At 35.8% G+C, this 27,865-nt stretch overlaps 3 protein-coding genes across 3 annotated transcripts; 2 read left to right on the forward strand and 1 right to left on the reverse strand.

Moving 5' to 3' along the window:
- Positions 1-1,025: 1,025 nt before the first annotated feature.
- On the forward strand, positions 1,026-4,153 carry LOC103934114 (pentatricopeptide repeat-containing protein At5g47360-like). Its single transcript, XM_009343818.3, has 2 exons — positions 1,026-2,934; positions 3,725-4,153. The coding sequence occupies exon 1, from the start codon at positions 1,345-1,347 to the stop codon at positions 2,773-2,775; it is 1,431 nt and encodes a 476-aa protein (XP_009342093.2). The 5' UTR covers positions 1,026-1,344; the 3' UTR covers positions 2,776-2,934; positions 3,725-4,153.
- Positions 4,154-11,141: 6,988 nt separating this feature from the next.
- Positions 11,142-14,539, forward strand: LOC103934113 (phosphatidylglycerophosphate phosphatase PTPMT1). Its single transcript, XM_048579929.1, has 6 exons — positions 11,142-11,884; positions 12,310-12,432; positions 12,762-12,855; positions 13,438-13,520; positions 13,599-13,688; positions 13,954-14,539. Exons 1-6 carry the CDS (start codon positions 11,663-11,665, stop codon positions 14,341-14,343), a joined length of 1,002 nt encoding a protein of 333 aa, XP_048435886.1. The 5' UTR covers positions 11,142-11,662; the 3' UTR covers positions 14,344-14,539.
- A 2,060-nt stretch (positions 14,540-16,599) lies between these two features.
- Positions 16,600-21,820, reverse strand: LOC103927345 (palmitoyl-protein thioesterase 1-like). Its single transcript, XM_048579930.1, has 12 exons — positions 21,446-21,820; positions 20,250-20,334; positions 19,846-19,897; positions 19,737-19,757; positions 19,594-19,647; positions 18,871-18,921; positions 18,418-18,480; positions 17,725-17,790; positions 17,568-17,606; positions 17,315-17,437; positions 17,109-17,201; positions 16,600-17,030 (listed from the first exon to the last, which is right to left on the reverse strand). The coding sequence occupies exons 1-12, from the start codon at positions 21,525-21,527 to the stop codon at positions 16,686-16,688; spliced, it is 1,074 nt and encodes a 357-aa protein (XP_048435887.1). The 5' UTR covers positions 21,528-21,820; the 3' UTR covers positions 16,600-16,685.
- Between the last annotated feature and the right edge of the window lie 6,045 nt (positions 21,821-27,865).

Here is a 27,865-nt window from a genome sequence, read left to right on the forward strand (position 1 = left end):
AGGAAACATGTGAGTTGTCCAAAGAGTACATAATATATGTGATGTGCAGCCCGGACAACCCCTGATTTGTTGGTGGCTCAAAGGCCCATTACTGTAGATTAGACTAACGTCTTTTTCCCTTAATGTAATATGTGGTTTGCTCACGAAGTCAAGGCAAAATCGTCATATTAAGCATATAATCCACGTGTCCTTTTCCAATTGGATGCAGTTAATTTAAACCTCCACATCTAGTACACGCCAATCAAGCATGGTAGTAGTGCTTATTGCAGTAATCATTCATGGCAGCAGGAAGCTTTAGGAATGTAAAAGCGAAACTAAGAAGATAATCCTCACAAGATGATTGAGAAGGATGGGGAAGGGTGATAAGGTATCCTTCTCCGTCTTCAATTCTCTTCTCCTGTTTCACATTTGTGGCCGAAAGTACATTGGAAAGATCCGTAGACAATGCATCTGATTCCTCATGCTTTGGAATGTCCAAAATTTAAAATTTGTGTTTGTGCGTAACTTTGGAACCTAAAACAACATAGGACCATCTTAAGAAAAGTTAGCATGTACACAATGCTCTCTTATTTTATACACTCATTCGATATTTTAGGATATGGGAACGGCTCTCCTCTATTCAAAATTCAAAGTAATGGGAAAAGTGAGTCGAACTTTCCCATGCCTTGGACGGAGGTTGACGGAGGCACTTCATTTGCTCACTAGAGTTATAAAACCTTGGTTGGGATACCGTCAACGGAGGTATTATAATCCATTAGGTACTAAGTTTCTAAATGGATGACTGAAACTTTTTTATTTTATCAAGTTTTGTCTTGTGCAAATGAGTAGATTGATTTTGGGAGGAATTGATTTGTGCATTGTTAGTTTAACACTTAATTATTTACCAGTTGAACCGATATTGTAACATTCCTTTATTTTTCTTGTTTTCATATTCGAACTTAAGATCTCTCACTTCTAAACGAAGAAGAATATTAGCAGCAGACCGTAGTATTGAGTGGCTATTGTTTGTTAAAAGCCCTCAATTTTATGTATGAGGTGTGAGGTTTGTAAATGAACACCTACATGGTGGAACAGCTCTGAGCCACCATTCCCCCCATCGATCATTAAGAACACGCATATGCCTCCCCACGACTCTCTCAGTCAATTTCCCAAACACAAACCGGTAATTCGACGACGTAACTCAAATTGGAGCTTGAACCAGTTGGGCATAAAAGAGTTTCTGTTCCACCTGAACCAAGTTCGATCATTGCAGGTCTTCATTTCTCCATTGCACGTCTTCATTTCTCCTTTTCAGCATTAGGGTTTAATCTTATTTGGATCAAAACCCTAAAAATTTTCATCCAAATGATGAACCTTTCTTCAATACATCGGTTCTCCTCCTCCTCAGTCGGCCTGAAAAATCACACATTATCAATCCTGAACTTATCTATGGCGGCGGCGGCCGAAACAGTGTACAATCACCTGCAGAAAAATGGTGGCAACGTAGAGGAAATGCTTGCCTCGGTTCAGGAGAAATTGGACTCCAAATATGTAAGTCAGGTTTTACAGAGATGCTATGGTAGCCGTTCCCAAATGGGTCTTAGGTTTTTCATATGGGCAGGTCTTCAATCCACTTATAGGCACAGCTATTTTATGTATAGCAAAGCTTGTGAATTGTGTGAGATTAGGATAAAACCGACTGTGATTTTCGATGTTTTGGAGGCTTATAGAGTTGAAGGGTGCTCTGTTAATCTGAAGACGTTTAAGGTTGTTTTTAATTTGTGTAAAGAAGCTAAGCTTGCTGATGAAGCTTTAAGGGTATTAAGGAAAATGCCGGAATTTGGTTTGCGTCCGGATACTACGGTGTATAATGTCGTTATAAGATTGTTTTGTGATAATGGTGATATGGATGTGGCTGAATGTTTGGTGAAGGAGATGCAGTTGGTGGATCTTTATCCCGATTTGATCACGTACATGGTACTGATCAAAGGGTTTTGTAATGTGGGTCGGTTAGATAATGCTTGTGGCTTGTTTAAGGTTATGAAGGAACATGGTTGTTTGCCGAATGCTGTGGTGTACTCGGCACTTCTTGATGGATTTTGTAGGTGTGATAATATGGAGAGAGCTTTGGAGTTATTGAAGGAAATGGAGAAGGAAGGTGGGGATTGTAGTCCTAATGTAGTAACATATACATCTGTGATTCAAAGGCTTTGTGACAAGGGACGGTCCACTAATGCCTTGGTTATTTTGGACCGAATGGAAGCTTGTGGATGTGCCCCAAGTCGCGTTACAGTTAGTTCTCTGATTAAGGGTTTGTGTGTCGAGGATCGAGTTGAAGAGGCTTGTAAGTTGATTGATAGAGTTGTTGCTGGACGTAGTGTCACGTATAGTGATTGCTATAGCTCTCTTGTTGTGTCATTGGCAAGAGGTGGGAAAAGTGAGGAGGCAGAGAAGGTCTTTAGGATGATGGTTGATGGCAGGGTCAAACCAAATAGTTTGGCCTCTAGCATTATTTTGAAAAAATGTTGTTTGGAGGGTCGGGTGGTAGAAGCGTTGTGCTTGTTTGATGAACTTGAGAAAATGCAATGCTTGTCTTCCATCGACTCTGATGTGTATTTTATCCTCTTAGTGGGGCTTTGTCAACAAAAGCATTTAGTGGAGGCTGCAAAGCTGGCAAGAGCAATGCTCAATAAAGGAATTAAACTGAAAGCTCCTTATGTTGACACAATAGCTGAGATATTGAAGAAATCCGGAGATGAGGAGTTAATTAAGAATTTGACGAGAATTGCAAGGTGAAGTTGAGCAAAAGAAAACCTTCATCTGTCTTGGTGGTTCTCATGTGTTTATCTGGAATTGTATTCTACTAAGATCAATATCTCCGACCAAGAAGAAAACAGTTTGTGAGTTGAGTTGGTAGTATCTAACACAATAGCTGAGATACTGAAGAAAGTCCTGGTAAATTACTAATTACTTTGGCTTTATGTTATTCTGAATGTATCAAGCTGCTACCTGAAATATTTGCGAATGTTATATTGAATGGTGTTCATATTTTCTAGGATTGGTTAGATAATTCTAGTTGAAGATATCAATCTTTAGGGCACAGGAAAGCATGTCAATAAGCAAATTGCACTGCTCCTTTTCTTTTCTTTTTTTCTCTTTTAATAGCTTTCGGTTTGCATGTCTGTATTAAGGGAGGCAGGTAGAGGATTATTACTGGTGATGTTCAGATGGGATTATAAATGTTTCTACTTTTCCTTATGCCGTACATGTAAGAACATAAGTTTTTTGCTAGCATAGATAAGGGAACTTAGGGAAGTATAATTTTTGGAGGTCTTTGATTGTATGTCTCTTCTCGGTTACATGCATTCTTGAATATGTGGAATTCAGGTTAGGAAAATTCTGTTCCTTTCAACAATTGAAAGCAAGGTCAAGAATTTTTTGCACCTCTTGGTGTTGAATGCCTTATTGGCATTTCTAACGCTCACTTCATGTACACATTTATCTCTCTCCTTGTGGTTAAAAGGAAACAATTATATGGTATTGTTTAGACTCGAATGTTTCCTAAATCAGTGTTCCCTTATTTAAGGTTGAGCAAGTTAGAATTCAGCTACTCCTTCTCATCCCTCCTTAAATAATCCTCAAGGAGCACACAAACATAGCATGTAACCATGTTATCTAGTCATCATTGATTGTTTTTATGGTTAGCGTAAAGCGGCTCATGGTTCTTGCACTTGTTTCTTGGCAGATCAACCTTTATACTGAGGACAGGATAAGTTGGAAACCTTAAAAGAAACGAAAATGGTTGACAAGTGAGGGCGACAACAGAGGTATGTCAGGTTCGTGATAGGACGACGAGGATCGAGTTCTACATCAATTTGATAGCAAAGCACCAACAGTTGTACTTGATGTTCATCCTATACAATATCAAGTGCCTTTAGTCAACCAGAAAGCGTAACTGATTAGCTTTCTGGGTTCACAGGGGAATTGTAATTGCCTTAAGATTATTATTGGAAGTTGTCTATGGCCATTGGGAATCCGGGATCATTGTTTCCAATAATTGGTATTTAATATTTTTTTTCTTCAAATGATGTAGCCTGCGGCTTATCATACTTGAGTGTTTGCATTAGAGCTTTAAGTCAATAATTAAATTATTAATCACCTAAACATTTACAAATCTGGCAGTTGACATGACAGGTGAGGTTGTTTGAAAATAGTGAGGATTCTCGCCCGATCCTCTTTGTGAGATCCCAGGATTCTTAAAGCACATCCGTTCATCATACATTGTGCGGTTAGAAATGATTATAAATTCTTTTATTTAAAATTGAATATAAATAGTACCTGATGAAAATTGATTGTACAATGTACGATGAATGGATGTAATTGGAGGATCTTCAGGATATTCACAAAGAGGATTCGGCGAAAATTGATTGCACAATGTACGATGAATGGATTTAATTGGAGGATCTTCGGGATATTCACAAAGAGGATTCGGCGAGGATCCTCACTCGTTTGGATATGTGTTTTTGGAAAACACTAATGCTCATAATAAAATGGGAGCCTTACTTATAGAGACATAAATATATATCATATTTCAAACAACTCCACACCTTTTAAAACATTACAAGGAGGGACAAAAAACCCAATAATAGAAAACCAAGCCCAACCCAAAAAGAAACGGACCGACTAAATTACAGTTCATGCCACTCGACTATAACCGTTAATAAACAGCCACGTTAACCACTACACGACAAAAATCATAAAAACTAACCAATTCTGACACTCTCAAGCTGGATTTTCAGTAAAGTGATTCACAAAGTTTAGCCGGATTTCCAGAAAGATCAGTGTTTCAAAGGTTTTTCTACTACTCGAAATCGTCATTTTGCATGATTATATTTCAATTATGTAAAAAACGAATACATTATCAAAGTTTTGAATGCATTATCAAGTGTTTTTGTACTTGTTTTTGCAAAAGAAAACTGTAAAAAACGCATGCATTATCAAATGTTTTTTCCACTTGATTTTACAAAAAATTCAGTATTCTAGTTCATGAAAAAACAATTTCAGTGTTTTAGATGTTTCAATTTCACCTTTTTAGTTTATATGTATACTGATTCATAAACATCTGAAAAAGAAAATGAATATGGATCTAAATTTTGTGAGTAAAAACATTAACCGTCTAGCTTCAATGCTGCACTTTGAACTAATGCTGCACTTTGTAAATTAATTATGGTTCTACTTTCTGTTTGTAAATTGATTCTTAAACATTTGAAAAAGAAAATGAATATGCGTCTAAATTTTGTGAGTAAAAATATTAACCATCTAGCTTCGATTTTGCACTTTGAACTGATACTACACTTTGTAAATTAATTATGGTTCTACTTTCTGTTTATAAATTGGTTCTACACAATTATGCATCTACATTGTGCGTTAACAACCAATTCTGCATTTACCTTGTTTGCTAAGTGATGCTGCATCTACTTATGCCAATTGATTCTGCACAATTCTATGAACTGATGCTGCATAAATATTAATAACATTTGCTAAATACTAAACTAACTTATAATACATTCCAATTCTAACAAATATATATGATAACTATACTGCAAAAAATAAAAGGAACTTCAATGAAAAACAAAAGCAGCACAACGAAAAAATCATCTTCGCCAAACACTCGATCAAATAAGGTCAAATCGAATCAAAATCTTCAAAACTAAAATACCGTGACTGCAAAAAACAAGAACAGTCCAAAAAAACTCAATGAGACCAACAAAAAACTGAAAAATCAGAGACTCTTTCAAAATCTAAACCGAAATAAAAAACGCACAACACTTAGAAAATCTAAATCGGAACACATGAAATTTAGAAAGATAAACTTGAGAGAAACACTTATCTTCGAAGAAAACTTGAATGATTTGAATAGAAATTATGGCGATAGATAATTGAGGGAGATGATGAAATATAAATTGGAAAAGATAAACTTCAGAGAGAAAGAAAAACAGCAGAGAAACGAAAATATAATTTGAATGATTCGAATCACCGCCGATTGCTATTTAACAGAATACGTAACTTCGTTTCCAACGGAAAAACCGGACATGATGTCATCTTACGTGGATTTAAAAAATGTCTTTCTTGAACTGTTTAATAAAGTTACCCTAAGTGTAATTTTTTCTAATAATAATAATAATGCAAGTTCTTCTTCTTAGGAAAAAAAAAAAACTTTTTTAGGTTTTTTTCCTAACGAACAGGGTTAAAAGTGCTTTAGTTGATTATGTGAAAAAATGGTTGGCTTCTGATGTTGACTAAAAAGAGACTTACTTTTAACTTGTTTCTTATAAAGGTGCATCTATAATGTCCTAGGTGAATACTGGTGGTAGATTTATTTATTTATTTATACGAAATTAAAAGCATTAAACAGTGAATTCGTTCCGATTGGGTAAAGTGTGGAATAATTCACATCGGAACAAGGGTGTTTTACACACCCGCTTCACCCTCCCCCTCCTCCTATTACATTTTGTGACTTCTCTTGCAGGTGTGGCTGTGGAGACTTTGGTTCTTGGTGGATTGATTATGTGCAATACTCTTAGATCTAGGTTTTGGTTCAGGTGCATTTTAAAGTTTCGTGATGTCTTCCTTAACATTGGTAGCGGCGATGGCGACTGATTTTTAGCTACTAGGAAGTAGGGTTTTGCTGTTTATATTTTCTTTTGTTGCCTACGAGCCTAATTCTGTGTAGGCCTCCTTTGTTGCTTGGGTTGTAGCTCTCCTTTTGGGCCTGTCTTCTGTTTTATATTGCTTTGTTGTGTAGGATTTTGTGTTTTATTTAAGTTTAGACCTTTCTAGCACAAATTGTATTTCTCTTTTCATGAATGAAGCTTTATTCACGAAGGAAGGAAGAAAAAAAAAAAGGGAAAGCGTTTCTAGCAACATTTGGAAATGAGTATCCTAAATTGTCCTAAGTTTGAAGTTGCAGTAGTTATACCATTTCAAAATTCCTTAAATTTTTAACTACTTTTATATCATAATAATGACCTAAAAAAATTACTTAGTAAAAAGTAATTTTTTTTCCTTCAGGCAAATGGTAAATGATGATGTGGACGAATGAGTCATACAAAGAGTCAACAATACATCAATGGTTTGAGACTCGAGAGTGACCCATCAAGCTTAAGCCACTGAGTAAGTGATTGTTCATATCATTAAAGGTGGTAAGCAATCAACACATAACCTAATCTTGTTCCCTTTTCTTTCGCTAGGAGTTATCTTTAGGATTTGGATCATCTCCTGAGCTCAAGGAGAGGATCCTCCTGACTAAGACACGTGGACCGTTAAATTTTTATCCAACGGCTACAAATAAGGAGGTTCCTTTAAAGTTATAATAATTATAGCTGTTGAATTTTCATTTAACAGCTCACGTGTCTTGATCAGGAGGATTCTCTCTTGGGCTCAGGAGAGGATCCAATCCTTATCTTTACCATTTACACTAGGATTAGGGTAGTTGTGTAATCCGTTCATACGAACGATTGTTTTTAACATTATTTCTGCTTTTAGTAGATCTAAAATTTGCATAAAAATTTACCATTTTCTCATGATTCCATCTTTCTTTCCTTATGGGTTCTCCTTACCTTACTAGGAATAGGTAGCCGATGTACCCGTAATGACTCAACATATAAATGCGTTGCATTTTTCTTTTTTTTTTTTGGTGAAATTGAAAGGTAGAAAGTGTAGTGAATCTTTCACAAAAAAAGAAAGAAAGAAAATGTATGGAATGAAAGTCATTAAATGCATGAGACTAATCATTCTGGATTTTAGTAGTTATAAGATTAGATTTTAGTTTTAGTTTTCGACTGATTTGGTACGAATCGCTATTCTTAGGGTTTAAATATTATGACCAAACTACAAAATTGTTGCAAGTGGTTTTTTACCAGTAGTGGAAAAGTGTTGAGCCATTGCATGACGGTGTGAGTTTAAATCTCGTCAGTTGCAAATCTAACTAAATCTATCTTTTTGACAAAAAAAAAAAACTACGAAATTGTTTTTTTCTTGTTCAAACTACCAAAAAATGAAAAATAATTCGATTTAAATTGCCTTTTTTCTGTTTTTAAAATACTGTTCCAATTGCAATTTTTAGAGTTTCACAAGTGCAACGCCTTTCTAATTGGATAAGGATATACTTACACCTATTGTGGCATTCTAAACTGATTACATGTCGTCAAGTTTTAATCATATCGCTAACTAATTTAAAATAATTTTATTTTTGTATACTCGTTTTATGTAAGTCTTTTTCGCCGTCAGGCTTTACGAGTCAATGATGCTAGTAGCCTAATACCATTGTTGCACCTCATAACCGTTGCCATTGTTGACTAGCCTTTTTTTTTTTCTTCCCAAATTTTTTTTTAGTAATTTCAGAAGAGGATTAGATTTTAATTAATTTTCTTTGTTTTGAATGGTACAAGCGTTTGTTTAAAAACATTATGACAAGACCAAAGTACATGCGATGCAATGGATATTATAATATTTTTGTATATAAATAGAACCCATATATATTGTTTGAGCTGTCAATTCTTCTTTTGGTTTTTTCCTATCAATTATCCAAATCTTTTTGTTTCTTTTTCCCCTAGTCAAGCAACTTAAATTATCATTTAAATTAAATTTCTGTTTGCATCTAAGAACTAAAAGTTTTCATGCAACTTTCGAGCTTCAACGCTGAAAGTGAGATATCTTACATTCCTTTAGGATGAGGATCATCCTCCTTGTGAGAATCCTAAAGATCAATTCATCTTAGTCATTGATCATATATCGTGTTGTCAGCTTTTATTAAGTACTGTTTGTATTCAATTTTAAATAAAAAAAATTATGACCGCAAGATGATTGATAACTGGATATGATGAATTGATCTGTAGGATCTTCACAAAGAAGATCTAAATAAGATCTTGTTCCATTCTTTTATGTAATTTTAGTTAGGCAACTGTTTGGGCCAATAACATTCATCTAGAATCTTGTCATGAGCTGTCCAGTCAAGGTTGGGCGAATCCTATTGTGAAGAGGATTGGTTTAGATAAGGGTGAGGTAGTCGAACCCTAGTGCAATAAGGAGTCTTAAAGCTAAGGATACTTAGAATTAGGGGATGAATCTGGTTCATTAAGGAGATTGGTTCAAAGTCCTATAGGGGTTAGGATTGGCCGAAACCTTATCAGATTGGGTTGAGGAGTTCTAATCCAAGTAAATTTCTAGTTCGGCCATAAGGGGGTTCGCTACTATAAATAGAGAAGGGAGTGCATCATGCAAAGCCCTTTCAAATCAATAAACAAATTGCCCTGCGCAATGCTTCTCAACAACCCTGAGATTTTTTCCTGTCCTCCTTTCTTCTGGCTAACACATCTTCAGTTTGGATAAACAGCAATGTGAAGGCAACCGGCGACATCTTCAATTTGGATAGACAACATTGCTTCAAGACCAACTGGTTATTTATCCAAGTCTCGGTCAACAAGGATTTTTGAGTCCTTATTGGTAGAGGTTATCTCATCAGCCTTCTCGGCGAAGTGAGGTGTTATCAAGTTGCTAGGCTCGACACATTGAAAGCCGAGTTTTATTTTATGATTGGGTACTCGCAAGTACATTTTTGAGTTCGGCATTCAGACGGCCAAATCACATTTACAATCAAGAAATTTATCTCTTTCGAGTATTTGTGTCCGTACAGTGGCACCAATTCAGCTTACTTATACTCTCGCGAATATAATTACAGAGACCGAACTCGGCGCCAACGATTTGTGAACTTCAAAGAAACTAGCAGCCTTGTCTTTAGGCTCTAGAACCCGAAGGCTGAGACGTGTTCCTTCCTCGACCGCAGTTGCAAGATTGAGAAGTCAGCAGCACGCCCAACGCCACATCAACATATTTTACTCCCTGGCGGAACTCGACCGACGAGTTGGCACACCTTGCACACAACCGAAAGATGTAGTTAACTTATTAATTACTCGGCCTACACACCATATAGGCTTGGTAGTTTTTAGGGTCAACAGTAACATTTAAATATAATCTCACCTAATAAAGAATATTTGAGTTTAAAGATCTCATCATGTAAATGTGACCATAAACTTATTTCTATGTGCAAACCTGGAAAGGTTTAACATTTGAAGGTTCAAATTTCTCAAATCATTACATTTTTCTTTTATTGAAAATTCTATCAGTATATGTTAGATGACCTTTCAAAGCAAAAAATAATTACAAATTTTCATGAGACGAGGGCAAATTGAAATCGTCGATTGAAATTGAAGAAATTTGGTTCGTGTTTGAATAGGAGACGGAATGGTTTTCTTTTTCCTTTCTTTTTCATGGTGAGTATGAATATATCTAAATCTTACGTGCTAAAAATTAACGAAACTTTCAATTTTAAGCCTAAATTCTAACAAACTTTATCATAGGTATATGAATCATCAAATTGAAATCGTAGGTTGAAATTAAGGAAATTTGGTTCGTGTTTGAATAGGAGACTGAATGATTTAATTTTCCCTTCTTTTTTATGTTGAGTATGAATACATCTGAATCTCACATGCTAAAAATTAACGAAAATTTCAATTTTAAGCTTAAATTATAATGGACTTCATCATAGGTATTTGAATTGCAGTTTGTAGACTAAATTTGTAAACTATTTGGTGTGTGAAAATAAATAAGTTAATCAACAGTTACGTAATTATTCAATTCTCAATTTTCATGTAATTTAGTTTACAAAACTTAATTTTTTTAACGTTACTCATAAAAATAATCACGTCATAATTCCAATTATCCTACTTGTCGATCAGAACCAGATCCCTTCTGGATCCAAGGGATCTGAGCTCATTAATCAATAAATTCGGATCATTAAAATTTGATCTTACAGCTATAAATAAAAGATCATTCTAAAAATTATAATAATTATAACCGTTTGATCAAATTTAAATGATCTGAATTCATTGATTAGTACACAGATCTTTTTGGATTTGAAGGTATCCAGTTCCTTGTCGGCCAGCCCCGTTAAAACAATGAAATAAAACGGTCCCGAATCCCACAAATCCCACCACGTGTCCCCCACTCACGTTTTTCAAACTCCCTCCTTAATGACCACCGTGACTCTATCCCTTCCCTCCATCTCCTTCCACACCCTCTCTCTCTCTCTCTCTCTCTCTCTCTTCCGCTCGTCCGCTTTCAGAGTTTGTTGAGAAAAGGTAGAGTAGAACCTCAGCCTATCCTCTCCCTGAAGCAAGTTCTTGTTTTTTAGGGTTAAGGGTTCCCTCATATTCCCCACCAATTCCCAATTCCCAATTGATTCTCCCCAGATTTCATCGATCCTTGATCGCATCCTCATCGTCCTCATCGTCTCAACCTTTACTCTCCGATGCTCCCCTTTTCGTAAATTATAGTTGCGAGCTTTTCCATGGTTTTCAGTTTCTCCTTTTATAAATCGAATTTGCTCCCGATCCTTTGTTCTTCTCACTGTTGCAGAAATTCTAGGTTTTCTAGCATGATTCTGTAATTTCTTTGGTACATAAAAGAAAAAAAAGTTTAGGGTTTTATTATTTATTTATTTATTTTATATGGGGACAATTGTGTAAATGGTTGTTTGTATGTAAATATTGGGGGGAAATTTAGGGTTATCTGTTGAATTTGTGTTGTAATTGTGATCGATTGTGTCGGGTTTGAATCTGAGGCTATGTATATTGAGGAGTTGAAAGGAGGGGGAGTTGGAAGTGGGGAAGAAGGGAATTTGTCCCCTGGAAATAGAGATTTTGACTGCAGGGGCATCACACCGTTGGATGCGAAGCGGGTTTTGATCGGTGCAGGAGCTCGTGCCCTGTTTTACCCGACTCTGCTTTACAATGTCATTAGGAATAAGCTGCAGGCTGAGTTTCGGTGGTGGGATAAGGTTGATGAGGTACAAATATCATTTTATTGTTCTATTTTTGTATTTATTTATTTGTCATGTATATCTTACAATGTGTATAGATTGGGTTTGCTTGTATATTGTGTAATGTTTAGGTGTAGGGTTTGATTTAGATTGTGAATTTTGATAGCTTACGAGTACTTTATTCCTTTGAGAATTTATCTCTTAATGTATTCATGAATGGGGTGTGATTCTTTGTGTGTGGTAATGTTAGCTTGGAATTATTTTCTTAGCTGATAGTTGATGTAACGTAGAGCCGTAGACCCAGTTTATTATGTATCTTCAAACGAAAAAAATTGTTTATGTTTGATTGCACTTCTACATGTGGCGTTTTGCCCTGCGAGTGTTTATAGACCTAGTGTTGATTTTTTTTTTTCTGTGTCTAAATTCTAATAATTTCTTCTTTTTTTTTTCAGTTTGTATTGTTAGGTGCAGTTCCATTCCCTACTGACGTGCCTCGCTTAAGGGAGGTTGGAGTCGGTGGAGTCATCACACTTAATGAGCCATACGAGACTTTGGTTCCAACATCTCTTTACCATGTTAGTGGTTTTCCTTGTAGTTACACCAAAGTATCCTTCTTGAGATTTGTACTGTGAGAGTTCATTTGCTTTTGGAGATTAGTTGGTGCATTTTCTCTCTGATGAAATGTTGTTGCTTTTTGTGAGGATATCTCTTTTTTAGTGACATATTTAACACCTGACAGATTAACTGGTCCCTTCGGCAATGTTATTTTGTATTCATATGTAAATTATGTGGACTAAACATGACTTGGTTCATGTCTGTAATAGACTAAAACTTCTTTTATGTTTTTCTTATACTTCACCCTATTTCCCAGTAGATTTATGCGTTTCTATTAAATTTCTGGCAGTCTCACGGCATTAACCATCTGGTGATTCCTACAAGAGATTACTGCTTTGCACCATCACTCAGCGACGCATGTCGTGCTGTAGACTTTATTTATGGTAAGCATTCTTGCAACTTGATTTCATCATATTGGAAGGCATCTGATATTGCATGACTTAGCACAAACTAGGCATGTATCGATGGCAAATTCTGATCTTGGCTAGATACAGATGACATGTTAGGAAACTTTTAAGCTGAAACAAATTGTCCAGCATTGCTCTTATATGTAGAGGGTGCAATTGTAAGTCTGTCCTAGATTTTTCCAGTGTAGATAGGTTATGATGCTCAGAAATTAAGGACCGTCTTACCTACCTCTTTTTTATTGGGCGGAATTTTAGAAACTTAAAGAGAGAATTTTGGTATTTTTAAGCTGCTTGGTGGTGTTGTTGAAATTTTATTCCTGGGTGTTTAAAAAAAAAAACATTTGATTTGTTTCACCGTACTTGTTTAATTTTCATTAAGGACTAGGAGGTTTAGTGTTGGTCGTTATATATATCCTGGAATTGAAATTGTCATTTTCATGTAAATGTTTGATTGTAGTCTTAAGATATGATTTTGTTTTTTCTTCTGAGGAGACTTATCTGATATATATATATTTTTTTTTTATTTTTTTTTTCTCTCATTTGGTTTTTGTCATGAAGAGAATGCATTAAGTGGACGGACAACTTATGTTCACTGTAAAGCTGGACGGGGGCGTAGCACAACCATTGTTATCTGTTACCTGGTTAGTACTAGGCTCTGAAATTACAAATAACTTTGATGATTGCCAGCATTACTGATCTTTTTTTTTTTTTTTATATAGGTCCATCACAAACAGATGACACCTGAATCTGCTTATGAATATCTAAAGTCGATTCGGCCAAGGGTGCTTTTAGCCTCTGCTCAGTGGCAGGTAACTTGTACAACTTATATGTTACTTGCACTGGCATTGTTGGCTGATTTTTCTCCCTGCTGTTTGATGCTTTTTTCTTTCGGTTGGTCCTGCTTGGAAGTTGGCGCAGTGAGAAAATTGTATTTACATTTCTGTTTACCAGTATCAGTATATGAACAATTTGCCTATACTACTATAATCTAGATTTGCACTGACCTGTGGCATGATCTAATTGTACCCTTGAATTTGACTTATCCTGATCTCCTATTTGATGGTTCGTTTTCAGGCTGTCCAGGAGTACTACTATTTAATGGTGAAGAAAGCTTTTGTTTACAGCCGCATGCCAGATCTGATGGTGAAACCGCTTCAGTCTGCTTCTTCACACAATCTAGTTGCATTTGATGAAGGCTCTGTGGTAGTAGTAACAGAATCAGATCTCGAAGGATATGATGCGAATTTCCAGTCTGGCGCTGTGGGAAGTGAGATTTGGGCAGACTTGAGTGTGGTTTATCGGGTGCGAGTAGCTGGTCAGGCAGCTCTTGCAAGAATCTCATGTATGTGGCTCCGCTGCGGTGCCCACCAGAAGATCTCAGGAGAGAATATGGGCAGGGACAGCAGCTGCTCGATGAGGGCTGATCGTCTGGGCGGCATTAGTGTGGATATACAAGTCTACTGAGGAAAGCCACAGAGAATGCATATAAAGTTGTTTCCTAAGCGTTCTTTTCTTTTAGTTTCTTTCTCGTATAGAAAATGGGAATAAATGTTACATTGGGCAGCACTAAACTGTGTTTTTCGCCGCCTCCCCCGTTGTAAATTGAGTCGCTACTTCTATCTTGAATCGAAGCGAAAGAAAGTTGAGCAGTTTGGTTCAATTATTTGTGATGCCTATCATCATATTTATTTGGTAACCTAATTTAGAAAAAAAAAAAAAAAAAAAAGAAAAAAAAAAAAAGTATGCACAAATGCTTGGAAAAAATACGAACAAATGACAAACGTAAGGAGTTTGCAACATCAGTGGTTTAGACGAACAATTTTATATGTAGGATCAAGGTTTTAAAAAACGCTAGACGTTAATTCGGATGGCGAGTTGGGGTTTAGTGCTTAGGCGACTAGACTATTTAGACCTCATAAGATTATGAATACACCCCACACATATTGTTGAATGCACCCCTTATAAAATATTACTTACACACTTTAATACAAAAAGACTATTTAGACCCCATAAGATTATGAATACACCTCAAAATCATTTTAGTGTAATATTATTTTCTTCAAACTCTCGAATCCACTCTCACCCGCTGTTGAACTCAACGATACAATTCATTGCAATGTCATTTATCACATATCAGTTTGTGTTTATAATATTTCATTCGATTGGCAAAAATCTCTTCAATGAAAATTGAATAGGTTTGCTTTTAATATGGTGGAGTTCGCTATTACCTGTCAGGCTTATACAGAAAACAAATATTGAAAACCTCATGAAGCAACTTAGGGCAACTTGTCCTATTCCTTACATTATTTCTCCTTACTAGAGCCAATAAAAGTAATAGTCTTCAATGTGATGGCTTGATGATGAATTGATGATGGACACTTCCGAAATTCTTTTGACCAACCTTTTGAATTCACTTGCTAAGATTGCAAAGGCTCTATTCTATTTTTTGCAGAACTTGGTTTGCATTCGATGCTTTTGATCCAATTTCTTCAAATACGAAATCTAAAAACCCTAATTGACAAAAAACTAAACACTCAATTGACATAAACCCAGATGTTGGCAAAGAGTTTGAGGGTTAGGTGTCTTATTATTGTGTATGTTGGGTGTGAGGGTAGTATTGGAAAAAATGTGGGGTGTATTAAGATAAATTTTAGTTCAAAAAATAAAAGTGGGGTTCCTTAAGTATGTGGGGTGTGAATAAAACAACCTTTTTATTATATAATGATAAATAAGTATCTATTTATAGTTAAAGGACACATAATTGTATATATAAATTGTAAAATAAAATAACATATAGGTTATAAAGTATTAAAACATAATGAAAACATGAGGAACAAATATATAATGAGTGTTTATCCAAGTATTCAACAAGTTTCTTACATTTTATTAAAAAAATAGAATGCAAAATGCAGCCTAAGGCCATCTCCAACCGAAGAAGGGCCATAGTGCTCTTTTTAGCCCTATAACCCTCAAAGAAATTATATTTTAATGAATAGTGCCAGACTATATTTCATACCATCTCCAACCGAGGGGGCCAAAGGGCCATAGGCCAAACATAGCCCTATGACAAAAAAAACCATCTCTAACCAAGCGGGCCAAATGGTCATAGGCCAAACATAATTTATTAATTAAATTTAAAGACTACAACAACTTATATTTAGAAACTATAACTTAAACATTAAAATTAGAATTTTTTTATTATTATTTTTTAATTTTGTCTTGAAAAAAAATTCAAATCCAACGGCTACTGGCGCCGCATCAGCATGACACCAGCTAGCCGCCAGTAGCCATTGGCATTTGAATTTTGGGCCGTCCTAGGGCTAGCTGGCTAGCTCACTTGGGCCAGCCTATTGGTCTAATTTGGTGTTTTTGACCCGGTGAGGCCCGTAAGTCCTTTGACCTAGTCCTCGATTGGAGACGGTTTTCGTATCATTTTAGGCAATTTTTAGCCCTATGACCCTCTTGGCCGGATCGGTTGGAGATGGCCTAAGCTGATTTAGGCGGACTAGGCATACTTTCTTAATTTTCAAATGCTTAGAGACTAATTGGGCCAGTAACCAATCGCCTAATGCCTAGGTAGGGATTTTTGACTAGCGTGCGGGGTATAGAGTGATATTTTTTTATGCTGAACGCCATTTTGTGGACCAAGTTATATGTCCTTGAATAAATTTTGTACAGAATATATATCCATGTATTGGCAGGGCTTCAGTCACATAGGCGTGGAATAAATTGCAATAATTGTACAGATAAATCATCCCCACCCACAAACCAGAGTTTAATTTTTGATTTAATAGTTTTGAGTTCACCTAGTGATTAATCTTAATCTGATGGTGCAGTGACTTGTCCTCTGTGAGGCCAAGAAGTTCACTGAAGAAATTCTTGACCGGTAAGGGCCACCTGTACGACGACGATCCTTCCAGTACAACTTCAGTTGTTGCTCTCTCATCAAAATCTCCACTTGCCCTCCTGGTGTGACTAGCTTCCTTGTTTCCATCCGTCGTTGATGCTGAATCTTGCAAGTAGGGCACTACGTGCTTCTTCATGTCGCTGGTGGAGATTCCGAGATGACCTCCTGCAACGCTAATGTACTTGACCCTCCCAGCTTCGTCCAAGGTTCTCAAACCGATCCAGTCCTCAGTATACAGATCGGTCTGCATAAAAGTGAAGGCCTTTAAATCATAAAAGCAAATCTTCTAATGCATCAAATCTTTAACACTAATTGGTGTTACCTGCTGTGGACTTAAAATCGATTTGAAGCTATCATCTTGGTAATATCCAAACCACGAGGTCTCCTTCGGTATCAAAACAGTGTCATGCTCAAACTGCAGAAATACAAAATTAGCATGGACAGAATGCATATGGTTAATTGGCTAATTAATATTCTGAGGAACCTAAAGAAATGTTACCACAAAGATATACATATTTTCCAACTTACCATGATAAGCACCAGGTTCTGTAAGCTACTAAACCTTTCCTTGTAAGTGGAGTTTCTCTCATCAGGGAGTTCGTTATTGAGCTTCGGAAGAAACTTGCATTTCCCTAAATATTCAGACATTGCCTGGAAACAAATTGTTGATCAGGATGCATTTGCTTACAGCTATCATAAAACTGAGTAAAAACCGTAGGTGAACAATGCAGTAAACAACACCTCATTAGATGTATCGAATGTTTCATTAGTAGCCACTCACATTTGGTAATTTAAGATAACCGCTGGGAGCCAAGTGTTCCTACATTTTCAGAATCACAATCAAGATGGTCAGGCCTCATCGGAAATATACCAAGGAGAGCGAAAGTTGACACCGTAATAGAGAAAAAAAGAAAGAACCAGCAGAATTAGATGCATACTTGAATATAGTCTGTGTAGATCTCTGATTTAAGTAGCTTATTCACAATGATGCAGAATATACCAGACTGCAGAGGCACAAAAACAAAGCCCTTTAGCATTATTAACATGTCCCAAATAGGTCACAGAGTATTTCCAACCACGTTTGAAGTGTTCCTCGATAGTTAATACCTTGTGACTATTATAATTTGAGACATTATGCTATAAACAATAAAGTTCTGCAAAAATCTCATAAATATATAAATACGCTGCGGGAATCAGCAAAGTAGGTAAATGACCAAAACAACAATGCGGTCCTTGTATGGAAAATTTCACTCTTAGATGTATTATAATACAAAATGCTTTCAAAATATTCTCATCTTATGAATTGAATGAATGACGTAGGAAATGCAGTTTGGTGCAACCATTTACGATAAAGTACTGCAGAAAGTGCTAATCCTCTCCTGCAAAAAATCATAAACTTTCCCATATATATCTGGTTCTTTCAGGTGAGAAGCGCTCTATTGGGAAGAGGAAACATCAAGTTCATATAGCATACTAGGATGGTAATTTTAAGCACCATGGGATTCTACACTCTGTGAATTCAATTGTTAATATACGCATGTACACTCTTCTTCACCAGAAGCTATCTCAGCAAGACAAAAGCATTTGGATGGGGAGGGATTAAAATTCCATGATGATAGTATGTTACTTACACCACAAAGAGGCACAGAAGCAGTACCGGCATGAGGTCCTCCTAAAGAGACGAAGTTCTTGACCTGCAATCAATAATGGCAAAAACAAGAATTTTCACATTGTCAAATCCGCATCTGTTACGAAATGAAACATCAACCTGTGTAAGAAATGCGCATTGAACCAAACAAACAAGGATAGGGAAGAAAGATCTCTAAACCTAATAAAGCATTCGCCTATAAACCACATCACAGAAAAATGTGACTAAAAATTTCTCTGAGACCAAAATAATATAAGAAAATCTTAGAAAAACTTATAACCTCATTCCTCATGCATTGTCAAAGAGTTGGATACATGTAGCTCATACATGTATGATAACTGAAATTCAATTTTAAATTTAATCACAATACATGTAGTCCGTTGAAAAGCAGTAGAGGAAAGCCGATATTAGCAGAGTTAGTTGAACTGAATCTTACAGGGGGTCCATCGACGCAAAATTCTACCACACCTCGGCCTATCAAATTGCCCTGTCAAATTAAAAAGAAAAAGTTATGAGAAAGAACTGATTGACCAGAGTTACTTGAGCATCAAAACTCAACATTATAAGCTACAATTCATTAATCTATTCATAAGCATTGGGGTATTGAAAAACGATGGAACACGATGAAAAACTTGTCGCAGATGAAATGACAACGAAAGCTACATAATATAAATAAAATTGCAATCCACAATGAAAACTACCACCATCAGAACAACAAAAGGAAAAAGGAAGAAAAGATGATGTAACGGCAGATCATCCCACATATAGCAACAAAGCCATGAGTCAGTAGCTATACTTGGGAATAAAATGGCATCTTATAAGGACAACATTGAAACATAATGACAGCTACACTGATGACCAGAACAATGACAAATGTTCTAAAAAACAGAGTCATAGAAGCCAAGAATCATTAGGGTGAAGATGGAGAATGATATCACCTGTAAGGAGTGCTTTGATTCAAATTCAAAATACATAAAAAAGGACCAGTTAGGTGAATGAGGCAAGAAAACATGTGATGACATGTACTTACTAAGTGAAATGGTGAGGATGTCAAGAAGTAATTCCGATCATGGTGACATAATGTGAGTTAAGCTAAGCTGATCAAAAATCTAATTTACTAAATACACGTGAAAACAGAAAGATCCAATCATAATAATACCTGGGAGAGACCAACAATGTTGTAACCTTGTCTCAGTTCTTCCTTTTCTTTAACCTGTGGTTGTAGTAGGGAACAAAGTCAAAAGTCACAGAAACTTCAAAAGCCAGAACAACAATATACAGTAACAAGGAAAACTTCACCACCTTATCACAAACGATTCTGGTCTGCAAACACGTAGAAAAAAAGTCAGATTACAAGTGGAATTCATAGAATTATAAATAAAACGACAAGCCTTGCTTTTTTAGATTTTACCTGTTCCTCAAGAGGCAAAAACCAGGAATCCCACGTTCCATCACCAATTTCTCTGCAGGAAGGTAAATCCAAGTAATATTATTACACATGGGAAAAGTACACTACATACTACATTGCTCCCCGAAAATTGAGAAAAAATAAAAAAAAGGTGTAAGAAACCAAAGGGCGGACTTCTCAGTTACACATCACCAAGAGTCTTTAAACAATCAGGTTGTATCTTATCATATTGTTCTATAAACTCAAGAAGGCCACACCATATGTTAAAATAAATCTTAGAATCAGAATTTGATATAAAGTTGTTAAAAGCCATGTGATGAATGAAGTACATGGAATTAGCTCTCAAAGGATAACATATAGGTATGGGAATAAGTAGACAGGCTTGAGAAGAAAATAATGGACCATACATGCAATATCCTTCAATACCAGAAACGTTGCTCAGTTGCTCGGTAAACTGTTTAACTCCTTTGTTAGAGCACTGGTCTCCAATGCCTGTCATGATGAAGCATTAGAATACAGAAAGAGCATAAGAATGCAATAATAAAGAATAGTGAGAGAAGAAATGAATCTTTGTTTCACTGATCAAAGTTAACAAACTCCAGGAAAGAAAGATCAGTCAAATATATAAACGGAAACTAAAAGAAGAACTACATGGATGATGTTCAAAATCCAACTAAAAACACTTAACTGGTATCAGATTGACCAAATTCAAGGGAAACTAGGTATCGATAGAAATGTCAAACTTTTTTTCGAACATACAACACAGAAAACTTGCACTATTCCAAGACTGAATTAATACATTAGATTATGCAGAGTTTATTGAATGCAATTAGCTAATAGGAAGGTTTGAAAAAATGTTTAGTAAAAACAGAGTAAATGCTTCAAAAAAGCACATTGGGTTCATTTTGCCTGTAATTCGAATTAGTCTGCTGCCGTTTGATGAGGCATGCGCAGGCAAGCAACAGATAGTACCCAGCAGCAGTTTTTATTATCTTTTTTGGCTCCATTTTTATTTTGTTTTGTATTTTTCTCAGCAGTTTTTCTTGGTGATTAACCGCAAAAAGAACCTATTTGGTTCATGCTACAAAGAGAAAAAGTTTAAATATCTCGCTGCTGAATTATGTTCCTCGGGCGGGTGAACTGAAAATTGTGGTTTAATTCTTTGATCTACAATCTTCATGTAACGGTTTAATTAATTAAAGACGGTTATTTATATGTATTTTTTTTTCAACCACACAGAAAATGCAAAAAATAGAACTTTGAGAAAATTTCTTCCAGATTTAGATTAAGGCCATGTCTCCATGCATTGCACATGCTGGCATTTGGATATTAGTATCTAATTGAACATCTTCAGGAAAATGGTCATCATCAAGTTCCTATTAGTTCTAAAAATCTTTCTCTGATGCAGCAAATTACAGCAACCCACCATATTTAGCATCAATACCATAAATTAATCAACTTTTGTCCAGAAAATAACAGTATATCAAAAACCCAGAAAAAAATAAGCAAAACACAGATACAGAAACAGATTTATCAAACAAAATATGAATAATTTCTTTGAAGGAAAATTGACAAGTATGAAACAGAGAGAGCAGGAAATTACCATGGAGGACTATGAAGGGTACGGAAAGTGAAGTTGGGATGGATATCAAAGCCACGATGAAGACGACGACCAACTCCATCATCTTCTCTTCTGGATTGCGGTCTCTGAAAATTCTTTCTTCTTTTTTTTTTTTTTTTTTTTATATAAAAAATTAATAAGATATTTAATATTTGTTTATGGTAATAGTAATGGTGGTAGGTGGTGTGTGATTGGCGGATAAAGAAGCTTAAAACATGGAGGCACAAGCGATTGCGTTGGCTTTTGCTTCGACGGAATTTATTGAGGATATCTGATTTGCTTCTTGAAGTCACCAATTGACGATCTGCCAAAATTACAGGAATTAAATAGTATTTAAGTTACTATTTGGTGATTTGCATCGTCAGACTGTCAGCCCCCAGGAGTGGGAGGTCCAGTTTTTGGAATAAGGATCCTCTTCGTGAGAATCTTGAAAATTCTTATTACATTCATTCATCGTATATCGTACGATAAAAAATCATTGTAAATTTTTTTATTTAAAATTAAATATAAATAGTACTTGACGAAAATTAATCGCACGATGTACGATAAACGGATGTAATTGGAGAATTCGGAGAGAACCCTCATTACAGTTTTTGTATGTTCGCTGCATGGTCTTAGCCAAGTCATAAATTTTTACAAATGTGGTATTATAAAGGAGGAAAATTAAGATTTTATCCCTTGTTAGAAGCATCAACTTGCATGAAATCAGTACATCATTATCGTAGTGTCTTGGTTCGGTAATTTTATATTGTGAGTAAGTTTTTTTCATATGGTATAACATTATTGAGTCGGAATAAAAACTCGTTCTATATAAGTTATTCTCCCTTGCTAGGGTGCAACTCAGGCAGATTGGATGCTCAACTCAAACCCTAACAGACCTTTACAATTCAGCCTTTAGTTAGGTTTGAGTTCATCAGGGTTCATTCGACTCGGGTTTCAATTAGGCTCTGCATTAATCCTGTAACACCTTATTTGCAAAAAAAAATATCAAATTTTCAACCAAACAATGGCAATATTTGTTAAAATATATCATCATCACACAAAAATTAAACCAAAGAGTGTGGACTTCATTTCTATTATTTTCACATTGCGAACTTGAAATAAATTACAGGACAATACTAATGTGTCAACTAAATGAAACATAAGAATAATACCCCAATCTGGAATGTCCACCTGGACACCCAAATCGAGTTGTATTAGCAGATACTTGGAAGGTGACGAAGCCATAAAGTGAAGTTCATGTGGAAAAGTATGAATAAATTAAAGCCTAAAAGTCTAGAATTAATCTAAACTAATATTGTGAGTACGCAACAGCGGGATGAACCCTTATTACACATGTGATGTCAGAGCATAAATAGTTATGCAGTAAAGTAAGGAATTTTTGTACCAAAAGGAGAAACCTCCTACATTAATAGCAGTGGATGTCAGCGTTTGTCAGAAATCATCATCGCCACAAGAGTACAGTCACTAAGTCCTAGAGGGCGAAAAATAAAGGTGAGTGGGCAGAAAACTGTAATACCCTAGAAAAATTTAAATATATGATTATGTGGAAATTTTTTTTAGGATGTATTTTATCCTCATATATTTTGTCATGTTTCTTGACATATTTAGATAGAGTTTGATCCTATGAATGCGTAGGTGCAAACTGTTCGTAAAACGGAGTTATAATGAAAGAGTTATTAACGTTTAAAGTTAGGGTTATATTTGTAATTTTTGCTTCATCTTGAAGGCTCCAGATTTTTGAGCCATTATCTGTGATGACACGTGGACGGTTGAGATTAAAAGAAAAGAAGAGAAAGGACAAAAAGAGAGTGAGGGGATGGGGATTTTGGCTCAATTAGATCATCTCCAACCCTTGGGCTAAAAGCCAAATTTTTTAACCCATAAAATTTAGCTTTTAGCCCAGAAATAGCTTTTTTGCTTCAACCATTCTAGCCTAAAATTTTAGCCCAGGATTATTGAAGAATGAACTTAGGCTAATTTTTTTCTTAAATTAACTTTAAAAAATTAATTATTTAGACTATCGTAAATTAATTTTATGAACATTTTAATCTAAAAATATTTAAATTCTGATAAATATTGAAAAATCACTAAATCTTTCCACAAAGCAAGCCTTCAATTTTTTTTTAATTATTTTAGCCGTTGGATTTAAATTTGGGCCGTTAGATTTTTTTTTTTTTTTTTACCGTTGGATTTGATTATATTTGATCTCAGCTGTTGGATTCAATGTATTTTAAAATAACATTTAAAAAAATTTGAATCTGGACCGTTGGATCAACCAACCAACAGTCCAATAATGCCAACCGTCTGATGAACAAAAGAGCCATTGGGCTCATAATTGCTTTCGATAGCGGCCCTGACAGTGGGGCAAGTGGCGCGAGTGACTAGACCGAGAGTGGACTGGGAAAGGGAGAGTCCACGCGTTTCTGGGCTATTTCTTGAGGGGAATTTGGCCCTCATTTGGCATTTGGCTTTTAGCCCAAAGATTTGGCTTGGGTTGGGTTTAGGGGGGGAATAGAGGGAAATTTGGCATTTAGCCTAGGGTTGGAGAGAATCTTGGGAAGAGGAAATAAGGGCACGGAAGGACAAAAAAAAAAAAAAAGGAAACGGGTTGACCGTGCAACCCACCAAACCCGACCCATTCTGCCACTTTCCCCGGTGACTTTCCGTTGGTTTTCCCGATGAGTTGAGTGACGCCATCACCACCAATCAACTCCTTGTCGTCCCAGCTTCCATTCCCACCCAAGTTGGACGGTTGTGGTTGAGGTTTTAAGACAAACTCTCGTTGTCTTCTCCGGTGAGTCCGAAGACACCCATAGCGGCGATCTACTCGATTTTGAAGCCACACCATCAGCCACCACTATGGGTCGACTCCTTGTGAACCCATGAACATGTCTCAGGCCTTGGTTAGGGCGATGGAGCACCGAATGTGGCAGACCAAATTGGAGCTTTTCCCAGCCAAATTGGACTTGACCATAGGTATAACAATTTCTCTATTCATTGAGATCTTCATTTCTGTAAATTTTCAAAATTTTTAGAAATGGTTGAATTTTCCGGCGAAGCAGGGCGGCTGACTGCCACTCACGGCGGCGTGTGGGCTGAGGGCCATCGATGCCAATTTAAGCTAAATTAGATGTCTTGAATTCATATTTGGTATTTGTATGATGTAGGTCGATCATTTGAACCTAAATTCATTACGATACGTTACTTGGTTAATTTAGGAATCGACGATCCGACCGTTGGATCGTCACCAAACTTTGAGACATTATAATACATCATATTTGAGGACCTTGGGAACTTACGGATTAGGAATCTGACATATGGATATTCTCGAATTGGATTTGTAAGTTCGTAAAATAAAACGTCGACCGCAACTCGATTTCATGATTGGTGGAGATTCAACCGTTTGATCGTAATGAAACCTTAGAATGTTGATCTAGAAGCATAATGTGAACTACGAATGGCTTGATCCTTTTGTAGGGTAAGTAGACAGTCTAACGAGACGGTTAGATGCAACCATAAAACAACTCAAATTTAATATTGTACTTGATTTCTTTAAGGAAAGAGATTTATTATGGTTATAGCATAGAGATTAACCATGATTTTAATTTTAGCCTATCACCAAATATCAGCTTCCAAATAAGAATTTTTGGGTCGTTACAAAAACAAAGTCTTGTAAAATCGTTGTTTTCATAAAAGTTGTAAACCCTAGCCGTAAAGCAAGTATAATTTCTAAAACTAGTGCTACTCGTAAGTTATATTGTCCATGTAAGATGTGATTTCGTGATCACTTGGGAATATCAATGTGCCTCTCTCCTAGATAAATAGTGTGAAAGTAGTAGTTAAGAAGTATAGGAGGATGATTAATTCAAGCCAGCAAACCCTGTTAGTCCACGGTGTATATTTTTCACACAATCGAACTTAGAGTGTGTTGGAAGAATTAGGGTCTACTTGCTATATTAAATCACATATAAAATCAAGAAATAATTCATGCAATTATATATCACAGTAATGCATGCACATGAGTAATCAATGTTAAATGAACATGACATAATGGATTAGAAAAACCTAGAAAATACGGTCGAGGCAAGTGTTGGACACTTTGCCCTTAAGACAAGTTTACACCCCACTACGGTGCTCATGATTGATCGGCGCATGTCTCCCAAGATACAATGACGACGTCCTTGTAATAGTAGCACTCCAAATCACAAGGCTCCATAAACCACGATTGTGTTAAAAACTCTCTCATATGGACTCAATGAGACTCTCTAATATTTAATGCATTATATGTATGTATGATGAAAAGTAGTTAAATGATTATAGGGGGCTTCCTATTTAAAGAATGTTAGATATTTCTTTGGAAAGCATGTGACTATTCATAAAGAGTCAAAAGTTGCAACACTTTATTTAAGTAGACATATCTTTCTACCAAAAGGCTCCACTTCTAATTTCCATTCAATTAATAAATTTAATATAATTATATAATTATTAAATTTTCCAACAATCCCCTACATGAACGAAAATTGACTCAACACTATGCAAATGACTATGCAAACACTAGAGAGAGAATTCAGTAGGAAAAAAAACCGCATCGGGATAGGTGGCTTTTGGCTTTAAACCTTCCATAGTGAATTACTATTGGATTTACTTGGTTAATTAGTGAACACGATGTCTTGAACTACTTAGCCGTTTGTGTAAATCAAAGACAATAGTAATCACACAATACCCTTCCAGACACCCTGTGGTTGCTCAGTTGTGTTCATTTTGACCCTAATAATTCTTGGTTTCTCATGAGTGCTTTTAGACAACTAAGCCCTTAAAAAAATTCTCACAGGAACGGTCCCATTCCTCACTCAAGATAGGTGACTTCCCATTAAGAGTATCCTACAATACCCCACTTGTTATTTCCAAGTATAGGAATCATTAAAAGCAAAGCTTATCCTAAATACGCTGTAGATAACACTGTTTCATCATAGGACATGTGCAGGAGATTATCTCCGCAGCGCTCCCATTGAATCATCCACAATTCGGTTGTCCTTTTGAACCTAGATCTTGGGATCTCCAGTCAGCTAGGTTGGGTTGCCATTAATTGGATCCACTAGGTTGATGACTATCTCTTATGGTGTGCACTTCCATTTATGAAAATATATTTCATTTGAGAGTAATTGTTCCAACGTAATTCCTACAAACATGTGTTCGGACTTGATAAGTAATTTACTAACACTTGAGTAAATTCCCCTACATTTAAGGTATTTGCTAGAAGATCTCTAACCTTTCAATACCTTAAAACTTCAATTATAAGAGATAATCGTTATCTCTTTCTAGAAGCAAATTACTTTTACATTATTTTTAAGTATATTCCATTTCTCAAAAATAGCTAAGCCATCCCCACAATTCCGTAACATTATGGTTGCTTTTCTTTGCCATCAATAATTCATTCATCATACTTAAAAGAAATAGAAAACTTATGTAGATAAATTTCTCTCATCCATCTTTGTAGGCCCTTAAGCCTCACTAGTCCTTCTAAGGAGATGCACTTGTTGGCTACTTATTTGCCCTTAGCCCTATGAACTTGTCTCCTTAATTAGGCTTCTAATTATCAGACCAAACATGATCTAAAATTTCTTCCCTTTGCGGGAATACTTCTTTTGCCGTCACATATATTTGCAACGTTTTATATACTCATCAAGCAAACAGAATACTTAATTAAGAACAGACTATTGAGTTCTGTTTCTATTTCTTGAAATTAATTTTGCATCTACACAGTACATGATACATAATATATATATATATATATATGTATGTATATCATTAATTAGGCCACTTTCATTTCTGAAATGATGAATTCCTTGCACACAGACCATTGAAGCCATATTAATCCCTTTTAATGGAACAATGACAAGTGATGCATTTGTTCGATTTAAAAACCCCAATAAAATTCACCAGTCAATATTGTGGTTGGTTTATACCCTTCATGTTGACTGACGTACTTCTCAGTAAACAAACTTATGCAAGTACATTTCACCGAAAAATTCCTATATGCATCTATTGCTAACTGATTTAACTTCACTGCTAGAACCAGCTACCAGTTTTGCAATAAGCAGAACATGCAAGTAATAAACAAAAGTACCAGTTTGGTGGGTGACATCTCCAAGTAGTTTATAAGTAATTCAGACATACAATTACACATATATCCATATTAATGAAAAGAAAGTCATAACTTCTGAAACCAGCTAATTCATTTGGAAAGAACCAAATGACCCATACTGAATGATCATGCCTTTTCGTTAAATTCTTATTAGGAATATGATCATAGTCATGATATATACCACTGTAAGTTTTATTCATGTCTGTTGAACAAGAATATGCAACGGTAAGGGATGCAACCTAACACCACACTGA

Source organism: the organism of the source record quoted next, unplaced genomic scaffold (assembly GCF_019419815.1).
Source record: "Pyrus x bretschneideri cultivar Hongxiangsu unplaced genomic scaffold, Pyrus_bretschneideri_v1 Contig14, whole genome shotgun sequence".
NCBI classification, from domain to species: domain Eukaryota; kingdom Viridiplantae; phylum Streptophyta; class Magnoliopsida; order Rosales; family Rosaceae; genus Pyrus; species Pyrus x bretschneideri.